We start from the raw sequence: 25968 nt of genomic DNA, 5'->3' as shown, positions 1-25968 counted from the left end.
GTTTAGGGGAGATGTCAGAGGTGGTTCCTTTGCACAGAGAGTGTTGGGTGCATGGAATGCACTGCCAACGGTGGTAGGAGAGTCAGATACATTAGTTATATTTAAGCAACTCTTGGATAGGCACATGGTTTGACCTTAGAATAGGATAATAGGTCAGCACATTGTTGTGAGCCGAAGGGCCTGTACTGTGCTGTATTGTCCTATGTTCTATGTTCTATAATGGACCAGACAGTATAAATTCCAAGCAGAGTGGAATAACATTGCTTCATCTGAGTCTCCACTGATGATGTTACCTTGCATGGTGACCAAATGTCTGAACGAAAACAAACCAGCTCAGCGAGCAAGTCAACAACCTTATCCACAACACGAGCTACAGATCTTTGCCAAAACTTTAAACTGTGTTTCTCTTTCTGTAATGTATTCCTCTCATACATTCTATTTGTTGCACTCTCGCGCGCTCTCTCGCTCTGCCTCATATTTAGTTGTCCAAGCTGCAGAGGAAAGACACCTTCTCCAATTGGAAGTGAAAAAGGAACATGGGGTTTTCTGGTCAGGCTGCTTAACACCTGCTACTCATAACAGGATAATTTACAGAGAACGTTTGACCCAATGCTTCTTCATTAATGCAGTAATTGGCCAAAACAACCAGTGTTTCTAGTCACCCAAGTCAGGGCCTTATTCAAGAATGCAGTGACTGGAGTCTTGGTGTAAATGGGCCAGTAACTAACCTGACAGCATTTCACAGACCCTACCAACCTGCTTAAGCAACCTGGGGCTTACACATCTTCCCAACTCAGAGGCCAACCACTTGGTCTCTGATATGAGAATGTTTTATGCTGAATATTTGGGGCTCATGGGGGGAAATGGTGTTGAAACTGAAACATGACTCAACTAGAACATGGAGACTCAGGCTAATGCTGAGGGGAGTGGGGTTTAAATTCTGCTGCAACACTCAAATTCGCAATTAATCTGGAGTTATAAAGCTTGTTTCAGTCATTGTGACCACAGTAACTGTCATCAGTTGTTTCAGAAACATGCCTGGTTCACCAATGTCCTTCGGTCAGGGAAATCTGCCATCTTTCCCCAATCTGCTATACATGTGACTGAGGGCCCAGGGCATTGTGGGTGACTGCACAGCCCTCTGAAAGCATGAGCAATTCGAGGACAATAAACAAGTGGCTAACACATGCTGGACTTTCTTGATGTTTGGATCTAGTTAATATCTATTACTTTTCTCAGTGTAACACAGAGATAGTTGCAGATTCTAAATTAATTCAAGCAATTTATTCACCTGACTTGAAAGATTTTAGAACTTTATAGATTAAAGTATAGTGTGAGCTGGGAGCAGCATGTCCCAGCTCACTCGAGAATTTCTCTGTCTATCAGTCAGGACTCAGCTGCCTCATTTGTTAACCATCAAGTTTTACCCTCCAATCTGACCGGCTGTTTCCCATTCATTTTCTCTTCTCTTGCAGGGCCCTCCTGGCATCCCTGGTCCCCGTGGCCCAGCAGGCCCAGTGGTGAGTATGTTCCGAAATCCATTGAATATTGGCAGATCAGTAAGAAACTGCAAACTAGATCAAGCATTAAAAAATGGGCTCAAAGTTGGAAGCCAGCTAGCTCCAATGCTCCGTTGAACTGGGTGCATCAAAGGGCCTGACTATCGAGCTGAGTGACGAACTGTGCAGAATGTGCCTACAGAAAACATTTCATAAATAAGGTAGCTGTTAAAAATGCCCCATGTAAATCTCATTCCACAGCAGATATTCTGTTATTGACGGTTGGTTGTGTGGGCTATTTAGCCCAGTCTCCAGGATATTAAGATGAGGATTTGGACTCAGCTGTGACTGTCCCCACTCTGTTCCCTCAGAGTGAAATTTCCTGTTTGTATTGCTTTCTGAAGGAATATGAACACGTGGGTTAGGGTAGTGGGGGGTGTGTCAGTGACTGAGGCCCCATCACAGATGAGTCACTGACTTTAAAACTCAAAGGATGGACATGGATTTATAAAGCCCCTGTTAACATCCTCACAAAGTGCCAAAGTGTTGCACAGCCAACAAATTATCGCTGAATTGTTACTGCCAATGCTGTAAAAGAGAAAAGCAGCAGTTAATTTGGACAGTTGAAGATTGGTGAGTCTATTAATGGTAGTGTTTTACCAGGATGTAGGAGGTGTAACCTGATCATCTTCAAACAATGTAGTGTTTTGACTTTACTTAACATGTCAGATTGCAATGCATTCTCAAAATGGTACTGTAGTGTCATTTTGCAGACCATGGTCAATGCCTCTGGACCTTGAGCTTAACCTCTGGGCTTCAGAAATAAAAGGGTGACACCCGAACCTTTCTGACCTTGCAACACTGAGAAATAGCACAAGGTCACGTGTGGTGCAAACTGTTCCCCGCAAATGTAGCTGAAAGTATGCACACTGAAAAAATTTGTATTCCTTTCAAAATTTGTCTCAAGACCGATCCTAGTGGCATTTTTATATCCCAAACACCATTTTATTGCCCAATTCGGTGCATCCAGACTACAAGTCTAATACTGGATATTTTATCAACATTTTAGTCCTCAGATAGACCACTAGATAGTTTAATTATTGGGCAGGATTCACAGACATTGGGTGTGGTCTGTTTTGATCCACAAAGAGGCTCACAATCTTCACGAAGGCCCAGCAGCGGATGATTTTGGGTGCAACGTCCCACTGCTGTACAGAAATGCCTAATTGACATGAAGAGGGAAAAACAGTTCAAAATAAACAATAATGCTTGGAAATTAAAGTACAGGAACACCAGATATACAAGTTGAGTTTTATCTGTTAGTTGGACATGGAATGGGGAATTACTGGGGGAGTTATATGGGATTATATGGGGATTAGTTGGCGGGGGGCTATATCGGATTATTCGGAGAGATTATGTGGGGATTTATTGGGGATGTTGTCCAGGGATTTACTGGGGGTTTATATGAGGATTTATCAGGGGGAGAGTTATACGGTATTTATCAGCAGAGTTATACAGGGATTTATTGAGACGAGTTATACGAGGATTTATTGTGAGAGAGGGTTATACAGGGATTTGTCGGGGGTGCTGTAAACAGTATTCATCGTGGGGCTTTATACGGTTGTTTATTGGGGGAAGTTCTCTGGGGATTTATCGCGGGGCTTTAAACAGAGACTTACAGGGGCAACTCTGCCCACGTCACACTCACACATTAGTGAGAAAATTATAAACAGTTGCTCATGTCACGAGGAGAACTGCAGCATTGCTGAACTATTCTGCGATTTTGAGCTGTCATTATTGCCAGTGTGGGGGTAACTATGGAGCTGATATGATGTGGTCCACATGCACTAGGGCATTGGGTACAGTCCGTTAACTCCCAAGCTACCCTGTTGCATGATACAAGGGCAAGGTGTTGCAATAGCTCACAGGTGTACTTGGGACAAAGCCATCTGAGAACTGTGAACATGCCAACACCCTGGATTGGGTAATCCGGTGCTAGTGGGTGTTAAAAAAGCTGGTGTGTTATTTTCAACAATGTTCTGGCTATGATTCAGGAAGAAAACCTGCTTCCACTCAAACTACCAAATACACTGACTGGGTGTTAGCGGCATTAGAATACATGGCTATATGATAGAGAGGGGGCTAAGGACTGCTCCTCTACCCACAGCATCTATTTCCATTATCTTATTGGAGGGTAATGATTAACAGGGAGAACATCCCTGCTGTTTTAATCATTATGGGTCTATGTTATCTGTTCAATGGCTTTGGTTTAACATTTCATTAGAAAGACAGCACATCTCACAGTGAAGCACTGGCTCACTGGAAACAGCTTTGACCTTCTGCTCTACTATCTGGAGTGGGACTTGAACCTAAAACCTTCTGATCTTGAGGCAGGAATGCTACCACTGAGTCACAGCTGTATTATTACCTATGATGTGAAGCCCTTGTGTATTTCTCCTGACAGGGCCCCAAAGGTGGCTCAGGATTACCTGGTTCACGAGGAGACAAGGGAGATCAAGTAAGTGGTGCTTCCAATTGTGATTTTGACTCTCGGGAAATGACCTCCCAGAGGGAAAAATAGCAGTCAGGCATAAACCATTAATACTGGGAAATGAACATACCAGTTATACTGGAGCTCTGTTTGGGAATATATGAGACATCTGGGACCAGTATGCCTCATTCAGCAGTTTTACTGGTTTAGGGGAGGTGATGGCATCATGTCCATGTCATTGGATGAGGGAACTATGAACCCAAGCTAATGTTCTGGGAACATAGCTCAAATCCCACTGTGACAGATGGTGACATTTAAAGGAAACTGCCATCCTTACCTGGTCTGGTCTACATGTGATTCCAGACCCACAGCAATGTGGTTGTCTCTTAACTGCCCTCTGGGTAATGAATGTGATGCCCACCAGAATGAATACATTTTGCATCTTTGAAAAACTTTTAGCTAAATTTTGGTGGCCAACCAATCCTGAGGATTGTTAGTTAGAGAATCACGGATCTAATGCACTGTGTCTTTAACCTACAATCTGCAGTGTTGGAGGTGCTCCTTCCCAGGCTGCACACGACAGGCAGAGCTTCCAACTGTGAGAATAAATCAAAGAATTACAGATGCTGGAAATCTGAAATAAAAACAGGGCTAATATTTTTAGCCCTTTGACTGTTCTTACAAACAGATAGTAGCTGGGAAAAGATGTTATTTGTGCTGAAGACAAGGTTGTGGGGGGGCATCCGTGAGAGATGGAGTAAGTAAATGGAGACGGAGCCCAGAGAGAGATATATGAGAGGGGAACACAAATCATGGGATTATTGACAGGACAGAGAGAAGCTGGATTACTGACAATGAGAGCTGAGAGTATAATATCATGGGTAAACTGCTGAAAGCAACTCATGACATTGCAAGTAGATAAGCAGGAGGCTGGAAGAACATGGCACGACACTGTGGACGGCCCGGTGGCTCAGTGGTTAGCACTGCAGCCTCACAGCACCAGGGACCCGGGTCCGATTCCAGCCTTGGATAACTGCCTGTGTGGAGTTGGCACATTCTCCCCGTGTCTGCGTGGGTTTCCTTCGGGTGCTCCGGTTTCCTCCCACAGTCCAAAGATGTGCAGGCTAGGTGGATTGGCCATGTTAAATTGCCCATAGTATTCAGGGGTGTGTGGGGTATAGGGGGATGGGTCTGGGTGGGATGCTTCAAGGGGCAGTGTGGATTTGTTGGGCCGAAGGGCCTGTTTCCACACTGTAGGGAATCTAATAAACACAGCAAGCCAGGCAGTTTCTGGAGGCAGCAAAGTCAATGTTTTGGGTATTCCCCTTCTTCAAGACTGGATGTGGGGGTAGGGGGATGAGCAGGAAGGTTATTTGAAATTGCAGAACTCAGTATTGGGCCCTCTGGGCTGTAGGTTTTCGAGGCAGAAGATAAAGTGTTGTTCTTCAAATTTGCGTTCTGATTTCGCTGTGACACTGGAGGAGGCCGAGGACAGACATGTCTCTCCAGCCCAGAGGACTTAACGCTGAGTTCCCCAAGTTCAAATAACCTTCCCAGCCAGCCCCTGGCTCCCTTTCCAGCCCCATCTCCTCTCTTCCGCTCTACCTTCTGACCCTTCCCTCGCATTGACCAAACAGGCCATATCACCTAGCAGTGTCCACCTATCACCACCATTCTGCAACGCCCAACCCCTTTATCTGCGGCTCCCCATACCCCCACATCCAGTCCTGAAGAAGGCTAATACCCGAAACGTTGACTGTTCCTTTCCTCTAGATGCTGCATGGCCTGCTGTGTTCTTCCAGCCTCCTGTTTGTTCACCTTGGATACCAGCATCTGCAGCTTTTTGGTTACACCATATGACAGAACCAGGTGGTGGTGGGGTGTTGTGAGGCGGGTGGTGGGGTGGTGGGTGTAAAATACGTGGAAAGATGGAGTCAGGCACTAAAGTTATTGAACTTAATATCGAGTCCTAGAGGCTGCAGGCTTCCTAAGCAGATGTCGTTCTTCAAGTTTACGCTGAAGCTCAGTGGAGCACTGCTGCAGAGGTGTTGGCCTGGCAACACTGTGGTGCGATGAAGCAGCAGGCATCTGGAAGCTCAGAGTTACTTTTACAGATAGAACGTAGGTATTATTCAAAGTAGTCACCCTGTCTGAGCTTCATCTCCCCACTGTATTGGAGACCACACTGAGAACAGTGAAAACAGTAGACTAGACTGAAAAAAAGTACAGGGTCGTCTAAAAATATGCCTGAAGCCTTGGGTAGTGAGGAGAAATAAAGTTCCCTGGCTTACTGTCAACAATCCCTTTACTCCTCTCTCTCTCTCTTTCCCCCCATCTCTCACTTTCCCCCTCTCTCAGTCTCTGTCTCTCTCTCTCACTCTCAGCTCCATCTCCATCTATCAGCTCATTCCTTCTTCCCGTAATCCTTGTCATCAATTTAAAATACCACATTCTCCCAGATGCTATCAGTTCTCAAGAAGAGTCACTGGACTCAAAGTGTTTACTCTGATTTCTCTCTAGATGTTGCCAGACCTATCGAGTTTCTCCAGCAATTTCTGTTCATCTTCCAATGATCAGCTTTGTCCAAAGTACTCTTCCATCTCAGGAACCTGTATTCAGTTACAGGGAGATTCACCCAGAGAAAGCCTACCCTCTGACAGGCTTTGGATTGCACAATGTGTTAATGAGCTAAACTTTACACTCAGAGCTGGGCATATCCCAGAGCAAAAAGATGTTCTCTCTACCACAACAGGCCCAAAACGTCAGCTTTTGTGCTCCTGAGATGCTGCTGGGCCTGCTGTGTTCATCCAGCTTCACACTTTGTTATCTTGGATTCTCCAGCATTTGCAGTTCCCATTATCTCTGATACAGGCAGTCCCTGTTTGTGAATGGGTTTCATTCCTGGGTCTGCTCACAAGTTGATTTGTGCACAAGTTGGGACACATTGCAAGACAATGTAAAGCAGCTATCTGTAAATACAGGAAATGTTTGTATTGCCAGGTCTTTAGAAGCACTCCCCTGTGTGGGTTTGCATTCATAAGTATGAGAATTTATAAGTTGGACATGCCTAAACCCGGCACCCCTGCAAAGTGGGTCATTGTGGTACAAGCAGTAGTGATATCTAGAGAGAGGTGGGGATGGTGGGGGCTGGGGCGCATTATTCCCCCAATTCCATTTTGAGTAAGACCCCCCCCAACCACCATTTCCTACCCTTTTGTCACAGTTTCACTGCCCCTAATGTTAATTGTTTGTCATGAGGTTTATTGAAAAATAATGAAATCCTGAACTCATTCCTTCAAAAGGCTGTGGAGTCTCTGAGGTTAATTAAAAACTTCACATTGGAGATTGGTAAAGATTTGATGTGCATGTTTAGTATTCAGGAATATAGAACACAGCAGGTAAATGAGATGTCAATCAGCAATGATCCAGTTGAAAACACTCCTCCTGTTCCACTGTTCCTAACACTAGCTTTTCACTGGCACCCAAGTGTTGGAATGAGGGCAAATACACCTAAAGACCACCCACCCCCACCCTGGGCATCATCCAACAGCTGGTGCAGCTGGCATTGATGAGAAACTGGGGCCAATTGTTGCCGGACATTGGGATGTGAGTAGGATCTAAAAGAGTGAGCTGTTTCAATGATAGCCTTAAAGACGTGGAACAAGAAGGTAAAGCTTTCATATTCCCACCTAATCTCCTGGTATTCTTTTCCAGGGATTCCAAGGTCAACCAGGATTTCCAGGACAGCCAGTGAGTGAGACTTCGCTTGTTTGGAGATCAGATTGTTAAACACGTTGTGTGGATGGTGGGTGGTGCGTTGTGTGGACGGTGGGTGGTGCGTTGTGTGGATGGTGGGTGGTGCGTTGTGCGGATGGTGGGTGGTGCGTTGTGTGGACGGTGGGTGGTGCGTTGTGCGGATGGTGGGTGGTGTGTTGTGCGGATGGTGGGTGGTGCGTTGTGCGGATGGTGGGTGGTGCGTTGTGTGGATGGTGGGTGGTGCGTTGTGCGGGCGTTGGGTGGTGCGTTGTGCGGATGGTGGGTGGTGCGTTGTGTGGATGGTGGGTGGTGCGTTGTGCGGATGGTGGGTGGTGCGTTGTGTGGATGGTGGGTGGTGCGTTGTGTGGACGGTGGGTGGTGCGTTGTGCGGATGGTGGGTGGTGCGTTGTGCGGACGGTGGGTGGTGCGTTGTGCGGATGGTGGGTGGTGCGTTGTGCGGGCGTTGGGTGGTGCGTTGTGCGGATGGTGGGTGGTGCGTTGTGCGGGCGTTGGGTGGTGCGTTGTGTGGATGGTGGGTGGTGCGTTGTGCGGGCGTTGGGTGGTGCGTTGTGTGGATGGTGGGTGGTGCGTTGTGCGGGCTTTGGGTGGTGCGTTGTGTGGATGGTGGGTGGTGCGTTGTGTGGACGGTGGGTGGTGCGTTGTGTGGACGGTGGGTGGTGCGTTGTGCGGATGGTGGGTGGTGCGTTGTGCGGGCTTTGGGTGGTGCGTTGTGCGGATGGTGGGTGGTGCGTTGTGTGGACGGTGGGTGGTGCGTTGTGCGGACGGTGGGTGGTGCGTTGTGCGGATGGTGGGTGGTGCGTTGTGCGGATGGTGGGTGGTGCGTTGTGCGGGCGTTGGGTGGTGCGTTGTGTGGATGGTGGGTGGTGCGTTGTGCGGACGGTGGGTGGTGCGTTGTGCGGATGGTGGGTGGTGCGTTGTGCGGACGGTGGGTGGTGCGTTGTGTGGACGGTGGGTGGTGCGTTGTGCGGACGGTGGGTGGTGCGTTGTGCGGATGGTGGGTGGTGCGTTGTGCGGGCGTTGGGTGGTGCGTTGTGTGGATGGTGGGTGGTGCGTTGTGTGGACGGTGGGTGGTGCGTTGTGTGGATGGTGGGTGGTGCGTTGTGTGGACGGTGGGTGGTGCGTTGTGTGGATGGTGGGTGGTGCGTTGTGCGGGCGTTGGGTGGTGCGTTGTGTGGATGGTGGGTGGTGCGTTGTGCGGGCGTTGGGTGGTGCGTTGTGTGGATGGTGGGTGGTGCGTTGTGTGGACGGTGGGTGGTGCGTTGTGCGGGCGTTGGGTGGTGCGTTGTGTGGATGGTGGGTGGTGCGTTGTGCGGGCTTTGGGTGGTGCGTTGTGCGGATGGTGGGTGGTGCGTTGTGTGGACGGTGGGTGGTGCGTTGTGCGGACGGTGGGTGGTGCGTTGTGCGGACGGTGGGTGGTGCGTTGTGCGGATGGTGGGTGGTGCGTTGTGCGGATGGTGGGTGGTGCGTTGTGTGGACGGTGGGTGGTGCGTTGTGTGGACGGTGGGTGGTGCGTTGTGCGGATGGTGGGTGGTGCGTTGTGTGGACGGTGGGTGGTGCGTTGTGCGGACGGTGGGTGGTGTGTTGTGCGGACGGTGGGTGGTGTGTTGTGTGGACGGTGGGTGGTGCGTTGTGCGGACGGTGGGTGGTGCGTTGTGGGGACGGTGGGTGGTGTGTTGTGTGGACGGTGGGTGGTGCGTTGTGTGGACGGTGGGTGGTGCGTTGTGGGGACGGTGGGTGGTGCGTTGTGTGGACGGTGGGTGGTGCGTTGTGTGGACGGTGGGTGGTGCGTTGTGCGGGCGTTGGGTGGTGCGTTGTGCGGGCTTTGGGTGGTGCGTTGTGCGGACGGTGGGTCGAGTTATTTTACAGATGTTTGAATGTAGACTTTCAAATAATGAAGAATTGGAAATGAAATATTTTCTCCAATTGAAGGCTCTGATAAGGGATTCTTCATCATCGCATTCATGAAGAGTGTACGAGGAATTGTAGGTGAAATGTGTCATGCAGACCAGATTTGGATAAGAGAGTGTTGAAGGGAGTGGTTGTTCAGGTTGTTATGTCATACTGATAGAGGTTTTGAGACAATCAATATACTGATTTGTCGGGAGATTTGGGTTCCTGCAGGAATGAGATAATACCTCAGCAAAATGGATTCCCTTTCTGCGGCTACTTACTAGTTTATCTGTGTGGAATTATGATTTGCAGAAACACAAGGATCCTGACAGTAAATGAGCAACATTCTGAACTCTACCTTAACTGTTGTTTTGTTAGGGACCCATTGGTTTCCCAGGGAAGTCTGGGCCACCAGGACCCCCAGGACCTCCTGGTGAAAAGGTAAGTGCATTCTGGTGAAAAATGCAGACAATGATCTGAGCAATGGTAGACGTTTATTGGATGAGGGTATAAAGTGGCTCAGAAGGAAGGTGGGTTTATAGAGCTCAAGTGCAGCTCAACCATGATGGAAATATGTAGCAGAACAGGGCTGAACTTTGCTTTGCTCCAAAGCTGTAGACCATACGACAGCATATACGTCTGTGAAGCCATGTAGGCATCCACCTGCTTCTTGCCCATTTCTTCATATGTAGCACGTATTAACAACAGTATGACGAACTTATCTCTGACCAATGTGCTCCGGTGCATTCCCCACTAGATAGGAGGAAAACGCTATGGTGAGCCGTGCCTTATCCATGTGTCAAAGGTTTTCAATTTAACTTAGGAAAAGTTAGATGACTGGCCTAAGTCTGGTATGTGAAAGGAACAACAGGAGGTGCTGGAATTGAACCAGGTAAAGGGCAATTTCTATAGAAGTGGTGTGCACCTACCGATGAATAGCCTATGTTTCTGTTCTGTGTTACAGGGCAATGATGGGAGTGTAGGTCCAGTTGGACCAACTGGGCCTCCAGGCAGAAGTGGACCTCCAGGACTACAGGTGAGTGTTGCTCCTGCTGGCAGCTGCTTTGTGCTGACCTTTATAATAGAAGTATGGTGTACAAAAAAGCTACAATGAACTATTCTAAACCCCTGCTTTGTTCACAGCTTGGGAGGTTGCATTGAGTTTAAGATATTGGGGTTTAGGCAGGATACTGAGGCCTTGGGAGGGGTAGAGAGTAGATTGACTGAAATGGGACCAGGGATCTAGATCTTCAGAAGTGTGGTGAGACTGGAGAATTTGGATTTGTTCTGTGGAATCCCTAGCCATAGAAAGTGGATGATGCCAAAATGTTGAATGTTTATAAGGAGGAGTTAGATACCGTTCATCGGACTAAAGGGATCAAAGTGTATGGGTAGAAAACTGGAACAGTAGATTGAGTTGGCTGATCACTCATATCCTGTTGAATGGTAGAACAGGCTCAAAGGGCTTAATGACCTACTCCTACTTCTGTTTTCTATGTTTCTCCTTTGAGCAGAGACAGTTGGAGGGAGATTTTGTGGAGATGCTCCAAATTGTGAATGATTTTGCCAGAGTTGACCAGAAAACACAGACTGAAGATAATGAATGAGAGAACCAGTAGAGTTAATGGTTTTAGTTCGGACATCAGTGTGATCTAAAATGCTGTGTACTACCTAAAAGGCTACTAGTTGCAAATTTAATGATAATTTCCAGAAGGAAATTAGACAAACCCTCAAGAAGGAGAAGTTTGCAGAGCTTTGATAGAGAGACAGTGAACTGAAATTATTTGGATAGCTTTGCAAAGTTAGTGTCGTACTTGTGAATTAGAAGACAGGGCGTTAGAATTTGTTTGTAAATGGATTGGGGGGTGCGTGGAAAAGTGCGTGGTCCCTTTAAAAGATGTGTTTTTTAGGCTTGGAGATTAAAAAAATGTCTGCAAACAGCAGCAGATGCAGAGTTCTTGATTTTGAAACACTGTGCCAAAAGGCTACACTGTTAGGAGGCCAAGCAACATTTTTACCAAGACAACAGGTTTTTGAACTTAGCCAATAAAATGAAACCAGGCCCTAGATATCAAAGCCTAATTAAATTTAAATCTGATGGTTTTGACAACCTCAGACCAATCTTCTTATAAGAAATTAATAGGTCATCAAGAGGGCATTTGAAAATCAGTGTGAGAACAAACTGCCATCTGTTAAGAGAACAGCGTTCCACAGCCATCAGCTCTGAAGAAAGAAAATCACTGGCTCTCACAGAAATCTTTAAGATCTCAGAGCAAGCACCATCTAAATAAAGGTACAACGGCATGCTTAGCTAAATATCCCTAACACAAGAATTTGACGGAGGAAGGCATTCCTGACTGGAGGACAACGGAGAAGGCAAAGAACATTCTGGAAGACTAATCCTGGCTGTAACTTTGGGAGATTAAGCTTTAATTTAATTTTGGTTTTATTTATTTTGTTTATGAAGGTTTCTTTTGGAACAGCAAACCATTTGAATTTTGTTTTATTCAGGAATAGTTAGTAGCTAAGGGGGAATTGCTCACTTTGTTAGTTTTCTGGTAGTTTGTTAACTGTTAGATAAATAAATGGTTACTTGTTGATTATAAAGTGAGTATCAGGGATTTCTTTCATTTAACCACTCCTTTTTAACAGATTACGAGGTGAGACAAGTTTCTCTGGGGGTTTCACTTTTCACTATGAGAGAGGTGTCATCCACTTCTTTGTAGTAATTGGCAGTGGCATAATGGGCTGAATGGCCTCTTTTCATGCTATATCATCAATCCACCTAAGACCACTGATGGTCAATGGCTTGATTTGAATCCCATGACATTGCCAGAATGCATTTGTCTACCCAGAGATCAAATAACAAATTGCAACTCCAATAGTAGCATCTGGGGTTCTCCTCATCACTCCCTGTAACTCGGTAGAAAGCTATATTTGCACAGTTTCTCCTTCAATTTTTCGGCAAGCATACGATCCACATACGACTGGGTCTGTGGATATTTTAAACCCAGGTTTTGTCCAAAGCTCACTCAAATTACAGAAATTCAGTGTCTCAGTCCAAACGTTCACCCAGGCAATCTCAATGACAAAGGATGTGAGTGCGGTGTAAGGTTGGATTTTATTGGCTGTCTACAGGAAGGAAAGCAGGGGGCAGAAGCTGTAACTCAGGGTATTGTACCATGGTTGGTGTGCACACTGCCCCTGCCCTCACTATGATTTCATGAGCAGCAGGAGAGGCACTGATTGGGCCGGTTGAGGCTTTACACCTCCTATACGAGGGACCTGTACTCAATGTGCAGCACAGCAAGTTTGTAGGTGTTCAGTGAAAGTCGGGGCAGTGTTTCCTTCATAGATCCTTGATCAGAGACCTCCACCTATCCTAGAGTTTACCCACCCCCATTGTTCTACCTTCTCCCCACTGCCTTATCCGATGTGCCCCTTCCCTGGGCCTGCCAGCTGGCCCTGGTGAGTTCCTGCACTTAAATGGGTGCCAGGGTGTCCTAATCCTAATGCTATCGAATTTTTTTCTGGACATCCTGCCGTTCCAACAGTTTGCCCACTGTTCCTGATTGTGCCTGTAAATGGCTAGCAACTCTGTGAGGTTTCCACCTAGACAGGGACTGTCATCTCTCTTCATAATAGTTCACTTCCAAAACTGGGCCCATAATGAAGAATTATAATTAACCCTCTGGCATTTTGAGAATTTTAATTCTGTTTCAACATTTTGTATTAAGAATGCTGGTATCTGTAAAAGTTGCTGGTTGGTTATCATCATAGAATCCCTACAGTGTGGGGAGGAGCCCTTCAGCCTGACAAGTCCATACTGACCCACAGAGCATCCCATCCAGATACGTCCACCTAATCTACACACCCCTGAACACTACAGGACAATTTAGCATGGCCCATCCACCTAGCCTGCACATCTTTGGACTGTGGGAGGAAACCATAGCACCCGGAGGAAACCCACGCAGACATGGGGGAGAATGTGCAAACTCCACACAGACATTCACCTGAGGCTGGTATCGGACCCGGGTCCCTGGCGCTGTGAGGCTGCAGTGCTAACCACTGAGCCACCGTGCCACCCAAGGAAAGGTTGCAGACCTGAGACATTAACCCTGTTTCTCTGTCCACAAAAGCCACAAGGTCTGCAGAATATTTCCAGAATGTTGTGTTTTCATTCCTGTTTCCCAACATCCAAGGTCTGCAAATGCAGAGAATGCAAAAGTGTTGGATGCAGACTGCTACCAACAGCATGGGTTCGATCCCTGCAACAGCTGAAGTTACCATAAAGGACTCTCCTTCTCAGCTTCTCCCAGTGCCTGAGGCATGAAGACCCTCAGGTTAAACAACCACCAGTCATCTCTCTTGAATGAGACAGCAGCCCTCTAGTCCAGTAGGACTATGACAAATTTACCTTTATCTGCAACAGTAACCATGAGGTGTCAGATTGTTGTAAAACTCAACTGAATCACAATATCCTCAGTCTGCTCTATGTCTGACTTCAATCCTGTTCCCTCAATTTGCACTCCATCATAACAAACCCAAACAAAGGCCCACCATCGCTTTCTTGGGGCAACAGGGGGCTGTTTGTAAATGCTTATTCAGGTATCAGCATCAAACTGCCCAGGTCTGGGTCACAAGTATTAAGTGTGGTGTATACCCCAACCTTGTAATCATCCTTCAATTCACTCATTTCATATTTTAACCATCTCAAAATATTATACAATCTCCACTATCTTTTTGAAAGCAAAATACTGTAAGCGCTGGAAATCTGAAACAAACACAGAATGCTGGAGAAACTAAGTGGGCCTGGCAGCATCTGTGGAGAGAGAAAAACAGAGTTAACATTTTGAGTCTGATATGACTGTTTCTCAGACCTCTCCTTGTATTTTCCGTGGGTACAGAAAATGAGTATCAGTCTAATCCTGACCCTAACCTCTAATTGGATTCACACCATTCCTGATTCATCTCCCGTCAGTTTGGATTATATATGAAATAGGACCTATTTTGAAAGGTCAATATTCAATCCGCAGTCCAATCAAAATCTTAACCGTGTCACCATCTCTTCAGGAAAGCCAATCAAAGACTGCAGCAGGCTGAAAAATGAAAGTCTGGATAAATACCTGATCTGAGTTCATGTGCCAGTCTATGGAAGCCACAGCTTCAGTCTGACCCAGTTATAGAATCACGTAAGACCCTCATCCACCAAACACAATAACGTTTAATGATTTAGTATGTTTCAATCTTGCCTAACAATTTTGCAGTGACTGATGAAACCAAAGCAAGTATTTTGTTCAAGTGTAGGATCGTGGAAATGTTAACTGGACTGGGCTTGAGTGGGCATTAGGACGATAGAGCCAAATGGGGTGGCTGATCTGAAGTGGTCTTTTCCTGCATTGCTCTAGCACTCTCCTGAGTTATGTTGTGTTTGTTCTTTCTGCAGGGTCCTCCAGGAGTAGAAGGTCTGGATGGGAAGGAAGGGAAGCCAGGACCAAGGGTAGGACATTAGCCTCATGTCCAATGCTTGTTGCTGCTCTTGGGAAGGGGCAGAGTCACTGACAGTGTCTGTTTTGTGTTGCAGGGTGAGACTGGTCCACCAGGACCTCCAGGGCTCAGGGGGCTACATGTAAGTACTTATACCATCCAACCACTCCCTGCTTTTGTTTCTGATCATGCGAGTGGTTATAAATCCTTACCTACTTCAAATAACATTGGAAATTAAAGGATTAACAAGACAATTTGCATAAACTTTATTTGTATTTCTTGGAAGTTACAGCATTGAGGCTTGATGCAATCAAAGTGTTTGAAACAATCTGAAGGGTTGCTGGGGTCGGTGAAGAAAAACTAGTCTCTCGGATAAAAGAGCCCAGAGCAAGGAGAAGATCCTTCACAATACAGCTATACAACTAGGCCTGAATCAGGAAATATTTCCTCGCACAAAGAGGAGTGTCAGGTTAGAACTCTGTTGGCAGAAGGCTAATGGAAGCCATCAGACAATTAATACCATTCAGAAATAGGATGGACTGAATATTGCTGTGGAAGAGGTTTGCAGTGCTGAGGGGAAGGTTTGTGTAATTCCATAAAGCAGAGAGATTTCTAACTGTTTTGCTTCTTTTGACAGGGATTTAAAGGAAAACCTGGCCTTCCAGGTCAGCCTGGACAGAGAGTAAGTATCTGCAAGTGAGCATTGTAGGATTTGTGTCTGCATTTATGTTCAAGGATAATGGAGTCCATGCACGTGTTTACTTCTGGCGATAGTGTAGGTGTACGTAGGTATGATTTTAGGATTGAAAGAGCATGATTCAGTTCATGAGACAGAATCTGGAATAGTCTTCTGCTGAGAAGTGTTGGGGAGATAATATCTTAATATTCCAGATACTCAAAGGAAGCTGGAAACAATTTCTAGCTTGTTACCAGAGTGACAGACTATCCGTTGAGGTGTTTCAGTGTGTGGCAAAGGGCTACTGTGGAAGGCAGAGTTTCATCACATGAGCCACTGGTATCAGGACTGGACAAAGAGCAGTGTGATATACAGGCAAGGGTCAATTCAGGAGCACCAAGGCGAATAAACGGCACGGTGGCTCAGTGGTTAGCATAACTGCCTCACAGCACCAGGGACCCAGGTTCAATTCCAGCCTCCAGCAACTGTCTGTGTGGAATTTACACATTCTCCCTGTGTCTGCGTTGGTTTCCTCCCACAGTCCAAAGATGTGCAGGTTAGATGGATTTTCCATGCTAAATTGCCTGTAATGTTCAGGGATATATAGATTAGGTGGGTTATGGAGGATAGGTCTGGGTGGGATGCTCCAAGGGATGGTGTGGACTTGTTGGGCCGAAGGGCCCGTTTTCACACTGTAGGGATTCTGAAAAAAAATGCTGAGACCCTGGAATGGAATAGTGTATTTGTGTAAAAATAAGCAGAGATAGAGTAACAAACAGATAATTAGTGACTAAGGGCATGATAGAGACAGAATTGGAAGATATCAAAGTTCATAGTGATATAGCTGAACACCAGAAGTGCTCACAATAAATTGGATAAATTAGAAGCTCAGGTGGACATGAATAGATTGATTTGAATAGCCTTCACAGAAACAGGGCCAGACTTGAATCACATTTGACATTCTTCTGCCACAGGGACCAACTGCATGTCCCTTACTATTCCCCAGATAGACCATATGGGGTCATTATCTCCTGTGGAGTAGTCATGTGTGAGACTGCCTCTGAATTCAGGGTGGCTGCAGGGTTCCTGAGGCAGGAGGCACGAAGCTGCTGGTACCTGGCAGCCTGAGTGGGAGAAGTGGGATCTCCTGAGAAGATTCCCACGGCAGCAACTCCTTATTCACACATAGATGGCTATGATCAGCGAAGCACCATACATATAGGAGCAGATGGGGGCCATTTGGCCCATTGAGTGTGCTACACCATTCAGTGAGGTTGTGACTGATCTGATAATCCCCAAGTTATTTTCCTGCCTTTTCTCCATAACCTTTGATTCCTTTACTGATTAAAAATATGTCTGTCTCAGCCTTGAATATACTTAATGACCTAGCCTCGACAGCCCTTTGTGGTAAAGAATTCCATAGATTTACTGCCCTGTGAGAGAAAAAAATCCTCCTTATCTTTTGCCTAATTGTTTCAGTAAGGTCTCCTGTTATTCTGCTAAACTCCAAGGAGTATAGGCCCAACCTAGTCAACCTCTCTCTCCTAAGACGATCTTTCCATACCCGGTATCTGGACTCCCCGCAATGTCAGTATGTTTTTTCCCAAGATAAGAGACCCCAAAGTGTTCATGCTATTCCAGGGTTGGTCTAACTAGTGCCTTGTACACTTTCAGTAGAACCTTTTTATTTTGGTACTCCATTCCCTTTAAAATAAAGGCCAAGATCCCATTTGCTTTCCCAGTTACCCACCAAACTTGATTGCAAGGTTTTTGTGATTTATGCACGAGGACCTCCAAACCCTTCTGTGCTGCATCTTTGTGCAGTCTTTTCTCATTTGTGTAATTATTCAGCTCCTCTATTCTTCCTGCCAAAGTGCATAACCTCACATTGCATACCATCTACCAAGTTCTAGCACACTCACATAACTTGTTTGTATATTTATGGTGACTGTTTGTGTCAGTTTCACCACATGCTTTCCCCCCTGTGCTGTGTGGTCTACAAACTTGGTTATAGCACATTCACTGCCATTGTCCAAACCTGTAATATATATTGTAAATAATTACCACAGCGCCGATCCCATTGGCACTCTGCTAGTTACAGGTTATCATGCTGAAAATGTCCCTCTCATTCCAATTCTCTGTCTTCAATTAGTTAGTTATTCCTGTATCCCATGCTAATATACTACCCCAACAATAATTAACTACCTGAACATGTAGTTCCTTATCAGGTGCCTTCTTTCAATTAAAATACATTAGATCTACCACTTTGTTTTTCTCTACTCCGGTTGTTACCTCCTCAGAGAATCCTGATAACTCTGACAGGCGTGATTTCCCTTTCATGAAGCCATGCTCTGCTTGATGAGATTATGTGCTTATAAACGCTCTTCTATTACATTCTTTGTAATAGATTCTGACATTTCAATCACTAATAAATGTTAACTTGCCTAAGAGTTACATGTTCATTATCTCCTTCTCTTTTTGAATAAAAATGTTGCATTGGTAGCTTTCCAATCCTGTGGCACATTCCCAGAATCAGAGAATTGTTGACAGATTCCTGTATATCCATTACCGCTGCATCTACCTCCTTTAATATTCGAAGATGTATCCCATCAAGCCCAGGGGACTTACTGGTCTTAAGCCCCATTAATTTTCCTTGTAATTTTTTCTACAGGAAGCTTTTGTGTTTATTTCCTCTCCTTTTGTCTTTTGATTTAGCTTGTATTTTTTAGACTGCTGTTAGTGTTCGCTACTGTGAAGGGCAAATTATTTATTCAACTCCTCTGCCATTTCTTCTTTCCCCATCCTCTTTCCCCGTCCTCATTCTCTAAGGGGCCTTTGTTCACATTGGCTTCTCTGATCCTTTTTTTCATAAATTTGAAGAAGCCCTTTATATTATTTGCAAATTTATCCTCAAAACACTTATTTCCTCACTTTTTATTTCTTTTGTTCGTCTTTTGTTGGTTTTTATAAATGTTCTCAATTCTTTGGCTTAGCACTAACTTTTGCCAAATTGAATGTTTTTTTTCTTTCACTTAGGTGCAACCTGCAACCTCTCTGGTTAGCCATGGTTGATTTTATCCCCTTCCGAGAATCCTCCTACCTCACTGGGATATAACTTTGTTGTGAGCCATGAACTAGTTTCTTAAAAGTCTGCCTCTGTTGCTCAACCATCTTTGCTGTTAACTCATTTACCATTCCTCTCCAGTCAGCTCTGCCCTCATTCAGAGATAGCAAGAACTGCCGATGGTGGAGTCAGAGATAACGCAGTGTGGAGCTGGAGGAACACAGCAGGCCAGGCAGCATCAGAAGAGCAGGAAAGACAACGTTTTGGGCCAGGATCCTTCTTCTGAAAGGCCCGAAACGTCAACTTTCCTATTCCGATGCTGCCTGGCCCATTGTGTTCCTCCAGCTTCACACTGTTATCTCTGTCCTCATTACTTTGTTATTACTCTTATTTAAGCTTCGCACAGTTGTTCCCAGCCTAAGTTGCTCCAACTCAAACTGAATCCTAAATTCTACCTCATTATGGTGACTGTTTCCTTGGAGTTATTTTACTCTGAGATTATTTATTAAGACTGCTTCATAACACATCACCAGATACAAAATACCCTGATCCCTGGTTGGATGCTCAATGTATCATTCTCAAAACTGCCCTGACTACACATGAATTTTTCATTAGACTTTGCTCTGCCAATCTGACTATCGTAATCTACATGAAGATTCAAGTCACTCACAGCCAGTGCATCATATGGTTTCTAAAACTTCTGATCTGAGATTGCTGCCAGGCCTGGTCTCGGATGAAATAGCCTTGGATATTTGCCTTTTACCTATCACTGTTGAAGATAAAAGGAGGAGTGTTAGGCCTGCTAATAGTGGATAGGGTAACAACAACGTAAAGAAATGACCTTGGCTCAGAAAACCAGAAACTGCTTAGATGGATGGGCCATAATGATTCATTTCACACTTTCACGTATTAAATGTCATGTACTACCTTTCAACCAGTTCCACCAACCTCACCATATCCTTTTGAATGGACGAAGTTATTTATCTGCCTCCTTGCATTTGTTGTTGTTAGGGTATAAATCAGGAAATTAGAGTTAGGGTATAAATCAGGAAATTAGAATAAGGGTAACACAGTGATCATGGGACTTTAACCTTCATGTAGACTGTGCAAACCAAATCTGCAGTAATGGCTTAAGGAGAGATTTATACAGTAATACAAGCTAACTTTTTAGATCAGCGTGTTGAGGAGCCAACTCAGGAACAGGTTTGGACTTTATATAGAGTATTGTGTAATGTGCAATAATCAGTTGCAAAGGGGCCTCTAGGGAAGAGTGACAATAATAGAATTTTCTATTAAATTTGAAAGTGGTTTTATTAAATAGGAAAATTGGATCTTAAATCCAAACAACTTGTGCACCAACGGCGAGTTAGTTCAGTTAGATTGGGAAACCACACTGAAGGATGAGGGGACTGAGTGTAACCTATTCAGGTTTGCTGGCAGTACAAAGATAGTGGTGAGGAGGATGCAAAGGCTGCAGAGGGATATACACAGGTGTTGGTGAGTGGATCGGAACATGCTGGAGAGAATAAAATGTGAACAAAATGTGAAATCATCCACTTTGGTAAGAAAAATAAAGAAGCAGAATATATTTTGAGTGGTGGGAGACTGGGAAATGTCAGTTTTTAGAGGGATTTGGGCATCTTTGTACACAAATCACAGAAAGCTTAACATTCAGGGAGAGTAACCAATTAAAGCAGCAGACGGTATATTTGTTATAAAGGGATTGGAGGAAAAGAAGATTTACAGCTATTTTACAATGGTTTGGAGAGGCTTCACCAGGAGTATTATGTGCAGTTTTGGTCTGTACCCACCAAAAGATATATTTACCCCAAGCAGTGCAACAACGTTTCGCTAGTCTGGTTCCTGGGAAAGAGAATTGTCCTACGAAGATAGTTGTATTAGATGAGGTCGATATTACATAAAATGTAAAAAGAGTGAGAGGATTCAGTTGAAGCAGATATCATTCTGTAGTACGGTCTCGGGGTGGACCCGAGCTGGAGAATTGAGAATGCTAAGAAGAAGAAACATTTCTTCACTTAAAGGGTTATGAATCTTTGACATTTTCTGTCTCAGAGGGTTTGTGGATATCCATTCGCTGAGAATATTTAAGAGTGATGTTCGTGTGTTTTTGATCGCTAGGCGCAATTAAGGGATCTGCGAATAGTGCGGAAATGAGAAGAGTATGCGAAGGGGGATAATGCAGAAATACTGAGTGCGGGAATGGGGATAATATGTACAAATGGGTTTAGTGCGGAAAAGTTCAGGTAAAGACGGATAATAATCTCACTGATTGGTGGCAGAGGCCAACCAGCCTAAGCCCAGCTCCAATTCCGTTATGTTCACACTGGCAGGTTTTAACAGGCCCCAGCAATGGCTTTGCAGGTGCAACAATAATTCCCAGGTATCCTTCCCTCCACCATCATGCCCACATCTGCCCATAACTCTCTGAAGGGCGGATGAGTCTTGAGTGACAACATGCTCTTGTTCTCATTGATGGGATAGTGTAGGGGGAGGGGCTTAGATTAGTTCACAGGTCGGCGCAACATCGAGGGCCGAAGGGCCAGTTCTGTGCTGTACTGTTCTATGTTCTATGTCCTTTAGTAGTCAATCAATGGTCACTTAAGGGCCACCTCCCTTTCAGCTTCAATTTTGAGGCTGGTAGAAAGGGATCAGGAAGGCTCCATCACCAGCACCTCTACCATTCTGTGCACAGCCACCCACATCTTGCATGATGCCTCTGTGGCTCCCTCACTCTCCACCCCCACTCTGGCTTCTCAATCAAGACTTGCACTGTCCCATGCTCACCCCCACTCCCCAGGCCTCCCCTTCCTACTCCACAACATGAGAATCTATGCTGACCCCCCGTCCTACCCTGTGACTCCTTGTAGTTCAGCAGTGGCCACTGCCCATGATCAATTGGCCAGTTTTCTGTTGAGTAAGGAGTGGATTCCCCATCTTCAGCAACAAACACTTGTCAGAGCTTTAAATAGCTGCAGGGTGCATTCCCTAGCAACTCCTTTAATAGTGGGACAGGAACAGGAAACAGGTGTTCATCCAGCTCTACACCTTGTCATCTCTGATTCTCCAGCGGCTGCAGTCTCTGCTATCTCTGAACCCATTAAATCCTCGTATGTGCTGTAATGACAACTCAAGCAACAAGTAGCGAGGGTGAAGGAGAGAACCATACACAGGAGTCAATCAACCACGTGGACTCTCTCTGAAACAAAATAAGTGTGTCTTGATCCGGAAGAACCCTCAGGGTGTGAGAGAGAGTAGAGACACGCTGAGAGAATTTCATCAACCAGATGTGAACTACAGCCTTAATTCCATGTAAATACTCTAGTTTAACTTTAATTTCTCTTCATGCTTGTAAGCACCAGATGCCAGTGGAATAAAGAAGCCCTGCTTCATGATCTTCTGGTTGTCTATGTGTTGAAATTTTATGTCATGGCAGTATGGGAATCTTCGATGCGTGTTCTGGTGAGTGTATGGTTGTATGGATGTTTGCTGTGCACATGTGATATGTACCCCCACCCGTGTATACCACGTGCTGTGTACAGGAATGAATATGTTTAATATTATTATCTCCACTGACTGTTACAGGGTGAACCAGGAGTAACAGGACCACCTGGAAATGTAGGCCGGCCAGGCTTTGAGGCAAGTTTGATAATCTTTTAATTGCTTATGTAGTTCTAAAACTTCATTTTCCAAGCATCTCCTACACCTCACTCCCACTACCCAATAATATGGACTGTTTTATTCGAGCCCTGCGTGGGGTGTCTAGAGACTCGTCGACAATTTTGCTCCCAATTTGTACATTGAAGCAACCTCACTGCGCAGCCTTTCAAAAACTCACTTGAAAGTTGCACATTCGACTTGGAAGCTGAGGTTCCCCAGATCATACACACCTCTTGGATATTGGCTGCGTTCCTGTCTGTCTCTCCAGAGCATCCAAATTTGTATTGCTCCAGCAATGTTAGCTTGGGGTGTCACTGCCACACAGTCCTCAAACCTCCTCCATCCCTGTCCTGATCTCTGCTTAACAAAGTGTGAAGCTGGATGAACACAGCAGGCCAAGCAGCATCTCAAGAGCACAAAAGCTGATGTTTCGGGCCTAGACCCTTCATCAGAGCTCTGATGAAGCATCTAGGCCCGAAATGTCAGTTTTTGTGCTCCTGAGATGTTGCTTGGCCTGCTGTGTTCATCCAGCTTCACACTTTGTTATCTCGGATTCTCCAGCGTCTGCAGTTCCCGTTATCTCTAATCTCTGCTTATGTTGCTCAGTGTCAAATTGTGTTGGATCATCTCCTGTGAAGCAGTTTGGGATGTTTAATTGTACTAAAGGTGCCAGATATGAGAACATTGAATCATTTCTCTCATCTATCAACTTACAACATTGTTTTGAAGTGGGTAAGTGCGGGAATGGGAATACTGAATCGCAGAAAAGTGCCACTCCGAAGGATGCTATCTCACTGAAGGAACAATTAACCGAGAGCCGCTCACCCACATTCTCAGTGTACACATTCTTCCTTCCCAGATGAGAATCCTATTCCCTCTTAAGTCCTTCAGTTGAAACTGCTGATTGAATAAGAGATTTCACAATGTGTTGCCATTACACTTTTACCAATCACCTTAAGCCTGAGCCTTCTGTTGTGAAGCTGGGTACAGTACTTGTAGATTGGTAGGAAGTAAGAATTTGGTGTCTACAAAATGCTAGCGGGGGGGGGGGGGGGGGTGGACCCTTGCATGGTCCCTTTAAAAGATTGTGTTTTCCTGTGCTGAGAGATTTGAAATGGATGCCTGTGTGCAGCAGCTTGAAAGTTAGCAAGTACATAGAGTACCCAAATTGATATATTTGTATCGAAAGGCCATGCAATTAGCAGGCTAAGGCACAGTTTTTGTTTACCAAGACAAGTTTTTGAATTTACCGATCAATTCAGATACTTCAATACTAAAAACCTATCAAATTTAAATCTGATGTTTTGACGACATAGGACCAATCCTATTGTAAGAAATATTGATAGTCAACAGGTTATAAAAAGAAGAGGGCAGTTGGGCAAAGACAGCAGAGCTAGCTGACCTCTACCACAATTAACCCCCTCAGCTCTCGAGAGAATCACTGGCTCTCACAACCTCCTCTATGTCTTAGACTAAGCAGAATCTAAATAACAACAGTACCCAATGACACAACAGGTTAATATTCCTGACAGAAGAATCAGCAGAGAAGGCACAGAACATTCCGGGAGACTCGTAACCTGGCTGTAATTTTGAGACACTAATTTTTTTTTAATATAGGTGGTACTTGTATGTATTGGAACAGTAAGACCATTAGAATCTTGCTTTATTCTGGAATAGTTAGTAATTAGAAGGGATATATTCTGTTGTTAATCGGTTATTTAATTTGTTCACTCTTAGAATTAGATAAATACATTGTTACTTGTTGATTGTAAATTGAGGGTCAGGGGTTTATTTTATTTAACCACTAGAAGTTGCTGAAAGGCAGGTTACACCACTTTTCACACCCCTTTTACAGATTATAGGATGAGGTGCTCCTCTTTGGGTGTTTCGGTTGCAGTTCCCGAAGGGGGATCAACCTCTGCTTTATAATAATTCTGTTTTTCAACCCATCCACCAACGGAAACACAATCTGGCACCGAGCAACACAAGGAGAGATTAGAGTGGGGGAGGAAGGAGATTTTAAGGAGCGTGCGAGTGGAGGTAGGGGAGGAGGAGAAGTAGAGTGATTTAAGGAGGGAATTTCACAGCTGGGCCCAGGTCAATAGTGATAGAGTAATACAAATCTGGATGCTTGAGAGGTTGCAGCACAGCCAGTGTTTTATACAGTTAAGGATACTTCTTCAGAAACACAGGAACAGGAGTAGGCCATTCAGCCCCTCCAGCCTACTTCACCATTCAGTAATATCATGACTGATCTATGGCCAAATTCCGTATACCTGCCTTGGGCCCATATCCCATAATATCTTTGATTATTAAAAATTTGTTGATCTCAGATTTAAATTTTTCAATTGACTTAACATCAACCATCATTTGAGGGAGAGAGTTCCAAACCCTCGTTACTCTTAGCGCGTAGAAGTGCTTTCTAACATCTCTCCTTAATGGTTGGGCCCTAATTCCTAGACAATGACCCTGGCTGTAGAATCTTCAATCAGTGGAAATAGTTTATCTTTACTGACCCTGTTAATATCCTGAAAACCTTGATTAGATTGCTCCCTTAACACTTTCAATTCTAGAGAATTAAGGCCCAATTTGTGGAGTCTCTTTTTTTGCTTTTGTAGTCTATGAACTTACGAGCACTTGAATACTGTACGATTTTTTAAACCAATCTTTCAACCTAGCTTTTCACCTTCAATGACTTATGCACATATACACCCAGATCCCTTTGCCGCTGCACCCCTTTTAAAATGGTATCCTTTTTCAAAATTTCCTCTCATTGTTTTTTCTGCCAAAAGGAATCACTTCACACTTAATACTTTGCATTACTTGTCTTTCCCCTCCACCAATCTTTCCATGTGTTTTTGAGGCTCAACACTCCTCTTCACAGTTCACAATGTTTCCAAGTTTTGATTACCCCCACATAGTTTTTGAAATGGTCTGCTGTACCCCAAGGTCCATGACATTAACATATATCAGGAATAGCAGGGATCCTAATAGTAACTCCTGGGACACACTAATATAAACCTTCCTCCAGTTTACAAAAGAACCTGCAATATTCACAACTCAGTTTCCTGTCACTCTGACAGCTTTGTACCCATGTTGCGACTGTCCCTTTATTCCATGAGCAGTGACATTGTTCTTCATTCTGCTGTGTGGCGCACTATTGAATGTATACTGGAAGTCCATGTCCACAACATCAACAGCATTACCATAATCAACCCTCTCCATTATCTCATAAATCCATGCTGTTTTTTCCTTAGTTAATGAATGTTTACCCAACTAACTGTTAATTTTTCTCCAAATTATCGTTTCTCCAAGTTTTCCTACTAGGTAAATGTAGATATTTTCAATTCCTGTCATCTAGCAACACCCCAGAGTCTGAGGAAGACTGGAAAATAATGGCCAGTGC

The 25968-nt window shown here is 44.8% G+C and overlaps 1 protein-coding gene across 3 annotated transcripts in view; it reads left to right on the top strand.

Moving 5' to 3' along the window:
- col16a1 (collagen, type XVI, alpha 1) overlaps positions 1 to 25968 on the top strand; it is a 321764-nt gene that overhangs the window by 266987 nt on the left and 28809 nt on the right. For all 3 annotated transcript variants that reach the window (XM_059654248.1, XM_048557999.2, XM_048557998.2), the window contains 9 exons: positions 1476 to 1520; positions 3964 to 4017; positions 7705 to 7740; positions 10036 to 10098; positions 10622 to 10693; positions 15104 to 15157; positions 15242 to 15286; positions 15782 to 15826; positions 22488 to 22541. In XM_059654248.1, the coding sequence (XP_059510231.1) occupies positions 1476 to 1520; positions 3964 to 4017; positions 7705 to 7740; positions 10036 to 10098; positions 10622 to 10693; positions 15104 to 15157; positions 15242 to 15286; positions 15782 to 15826; positions 22488 to 22541 (468 nt within the window). The remainder of the gene's footprint in view (positions 1 to 1475; positions 1521 to 3963; positions 4018 to 7704; positions 7741 to 10035; positions 10099 to 10621; positions 10694 to 15103; positions 15158 to 15241; positions 15287 to 15781; positions 15827 to 22487; positions 22542 to 25968) is intronic.

Source organism: Stegostoma tigrinum, chromosome 24 (genome assembly GCF_030684315.1).
Source record: "Stegostoma tigrinum isolate sSteTig4 chromosome 24, sSteTig4.hap1, whole genome shotgun sequence".
NCBI lineage: Eukaryota > Metazoa > Chordata > Chondrichthyes > Orectolobiformes > Stegostomatidae > Stegostoma > Stegostoma tigrinum.
This window is presented reverse-complemented; position numbering and strand designations above follow the sequence as displayed.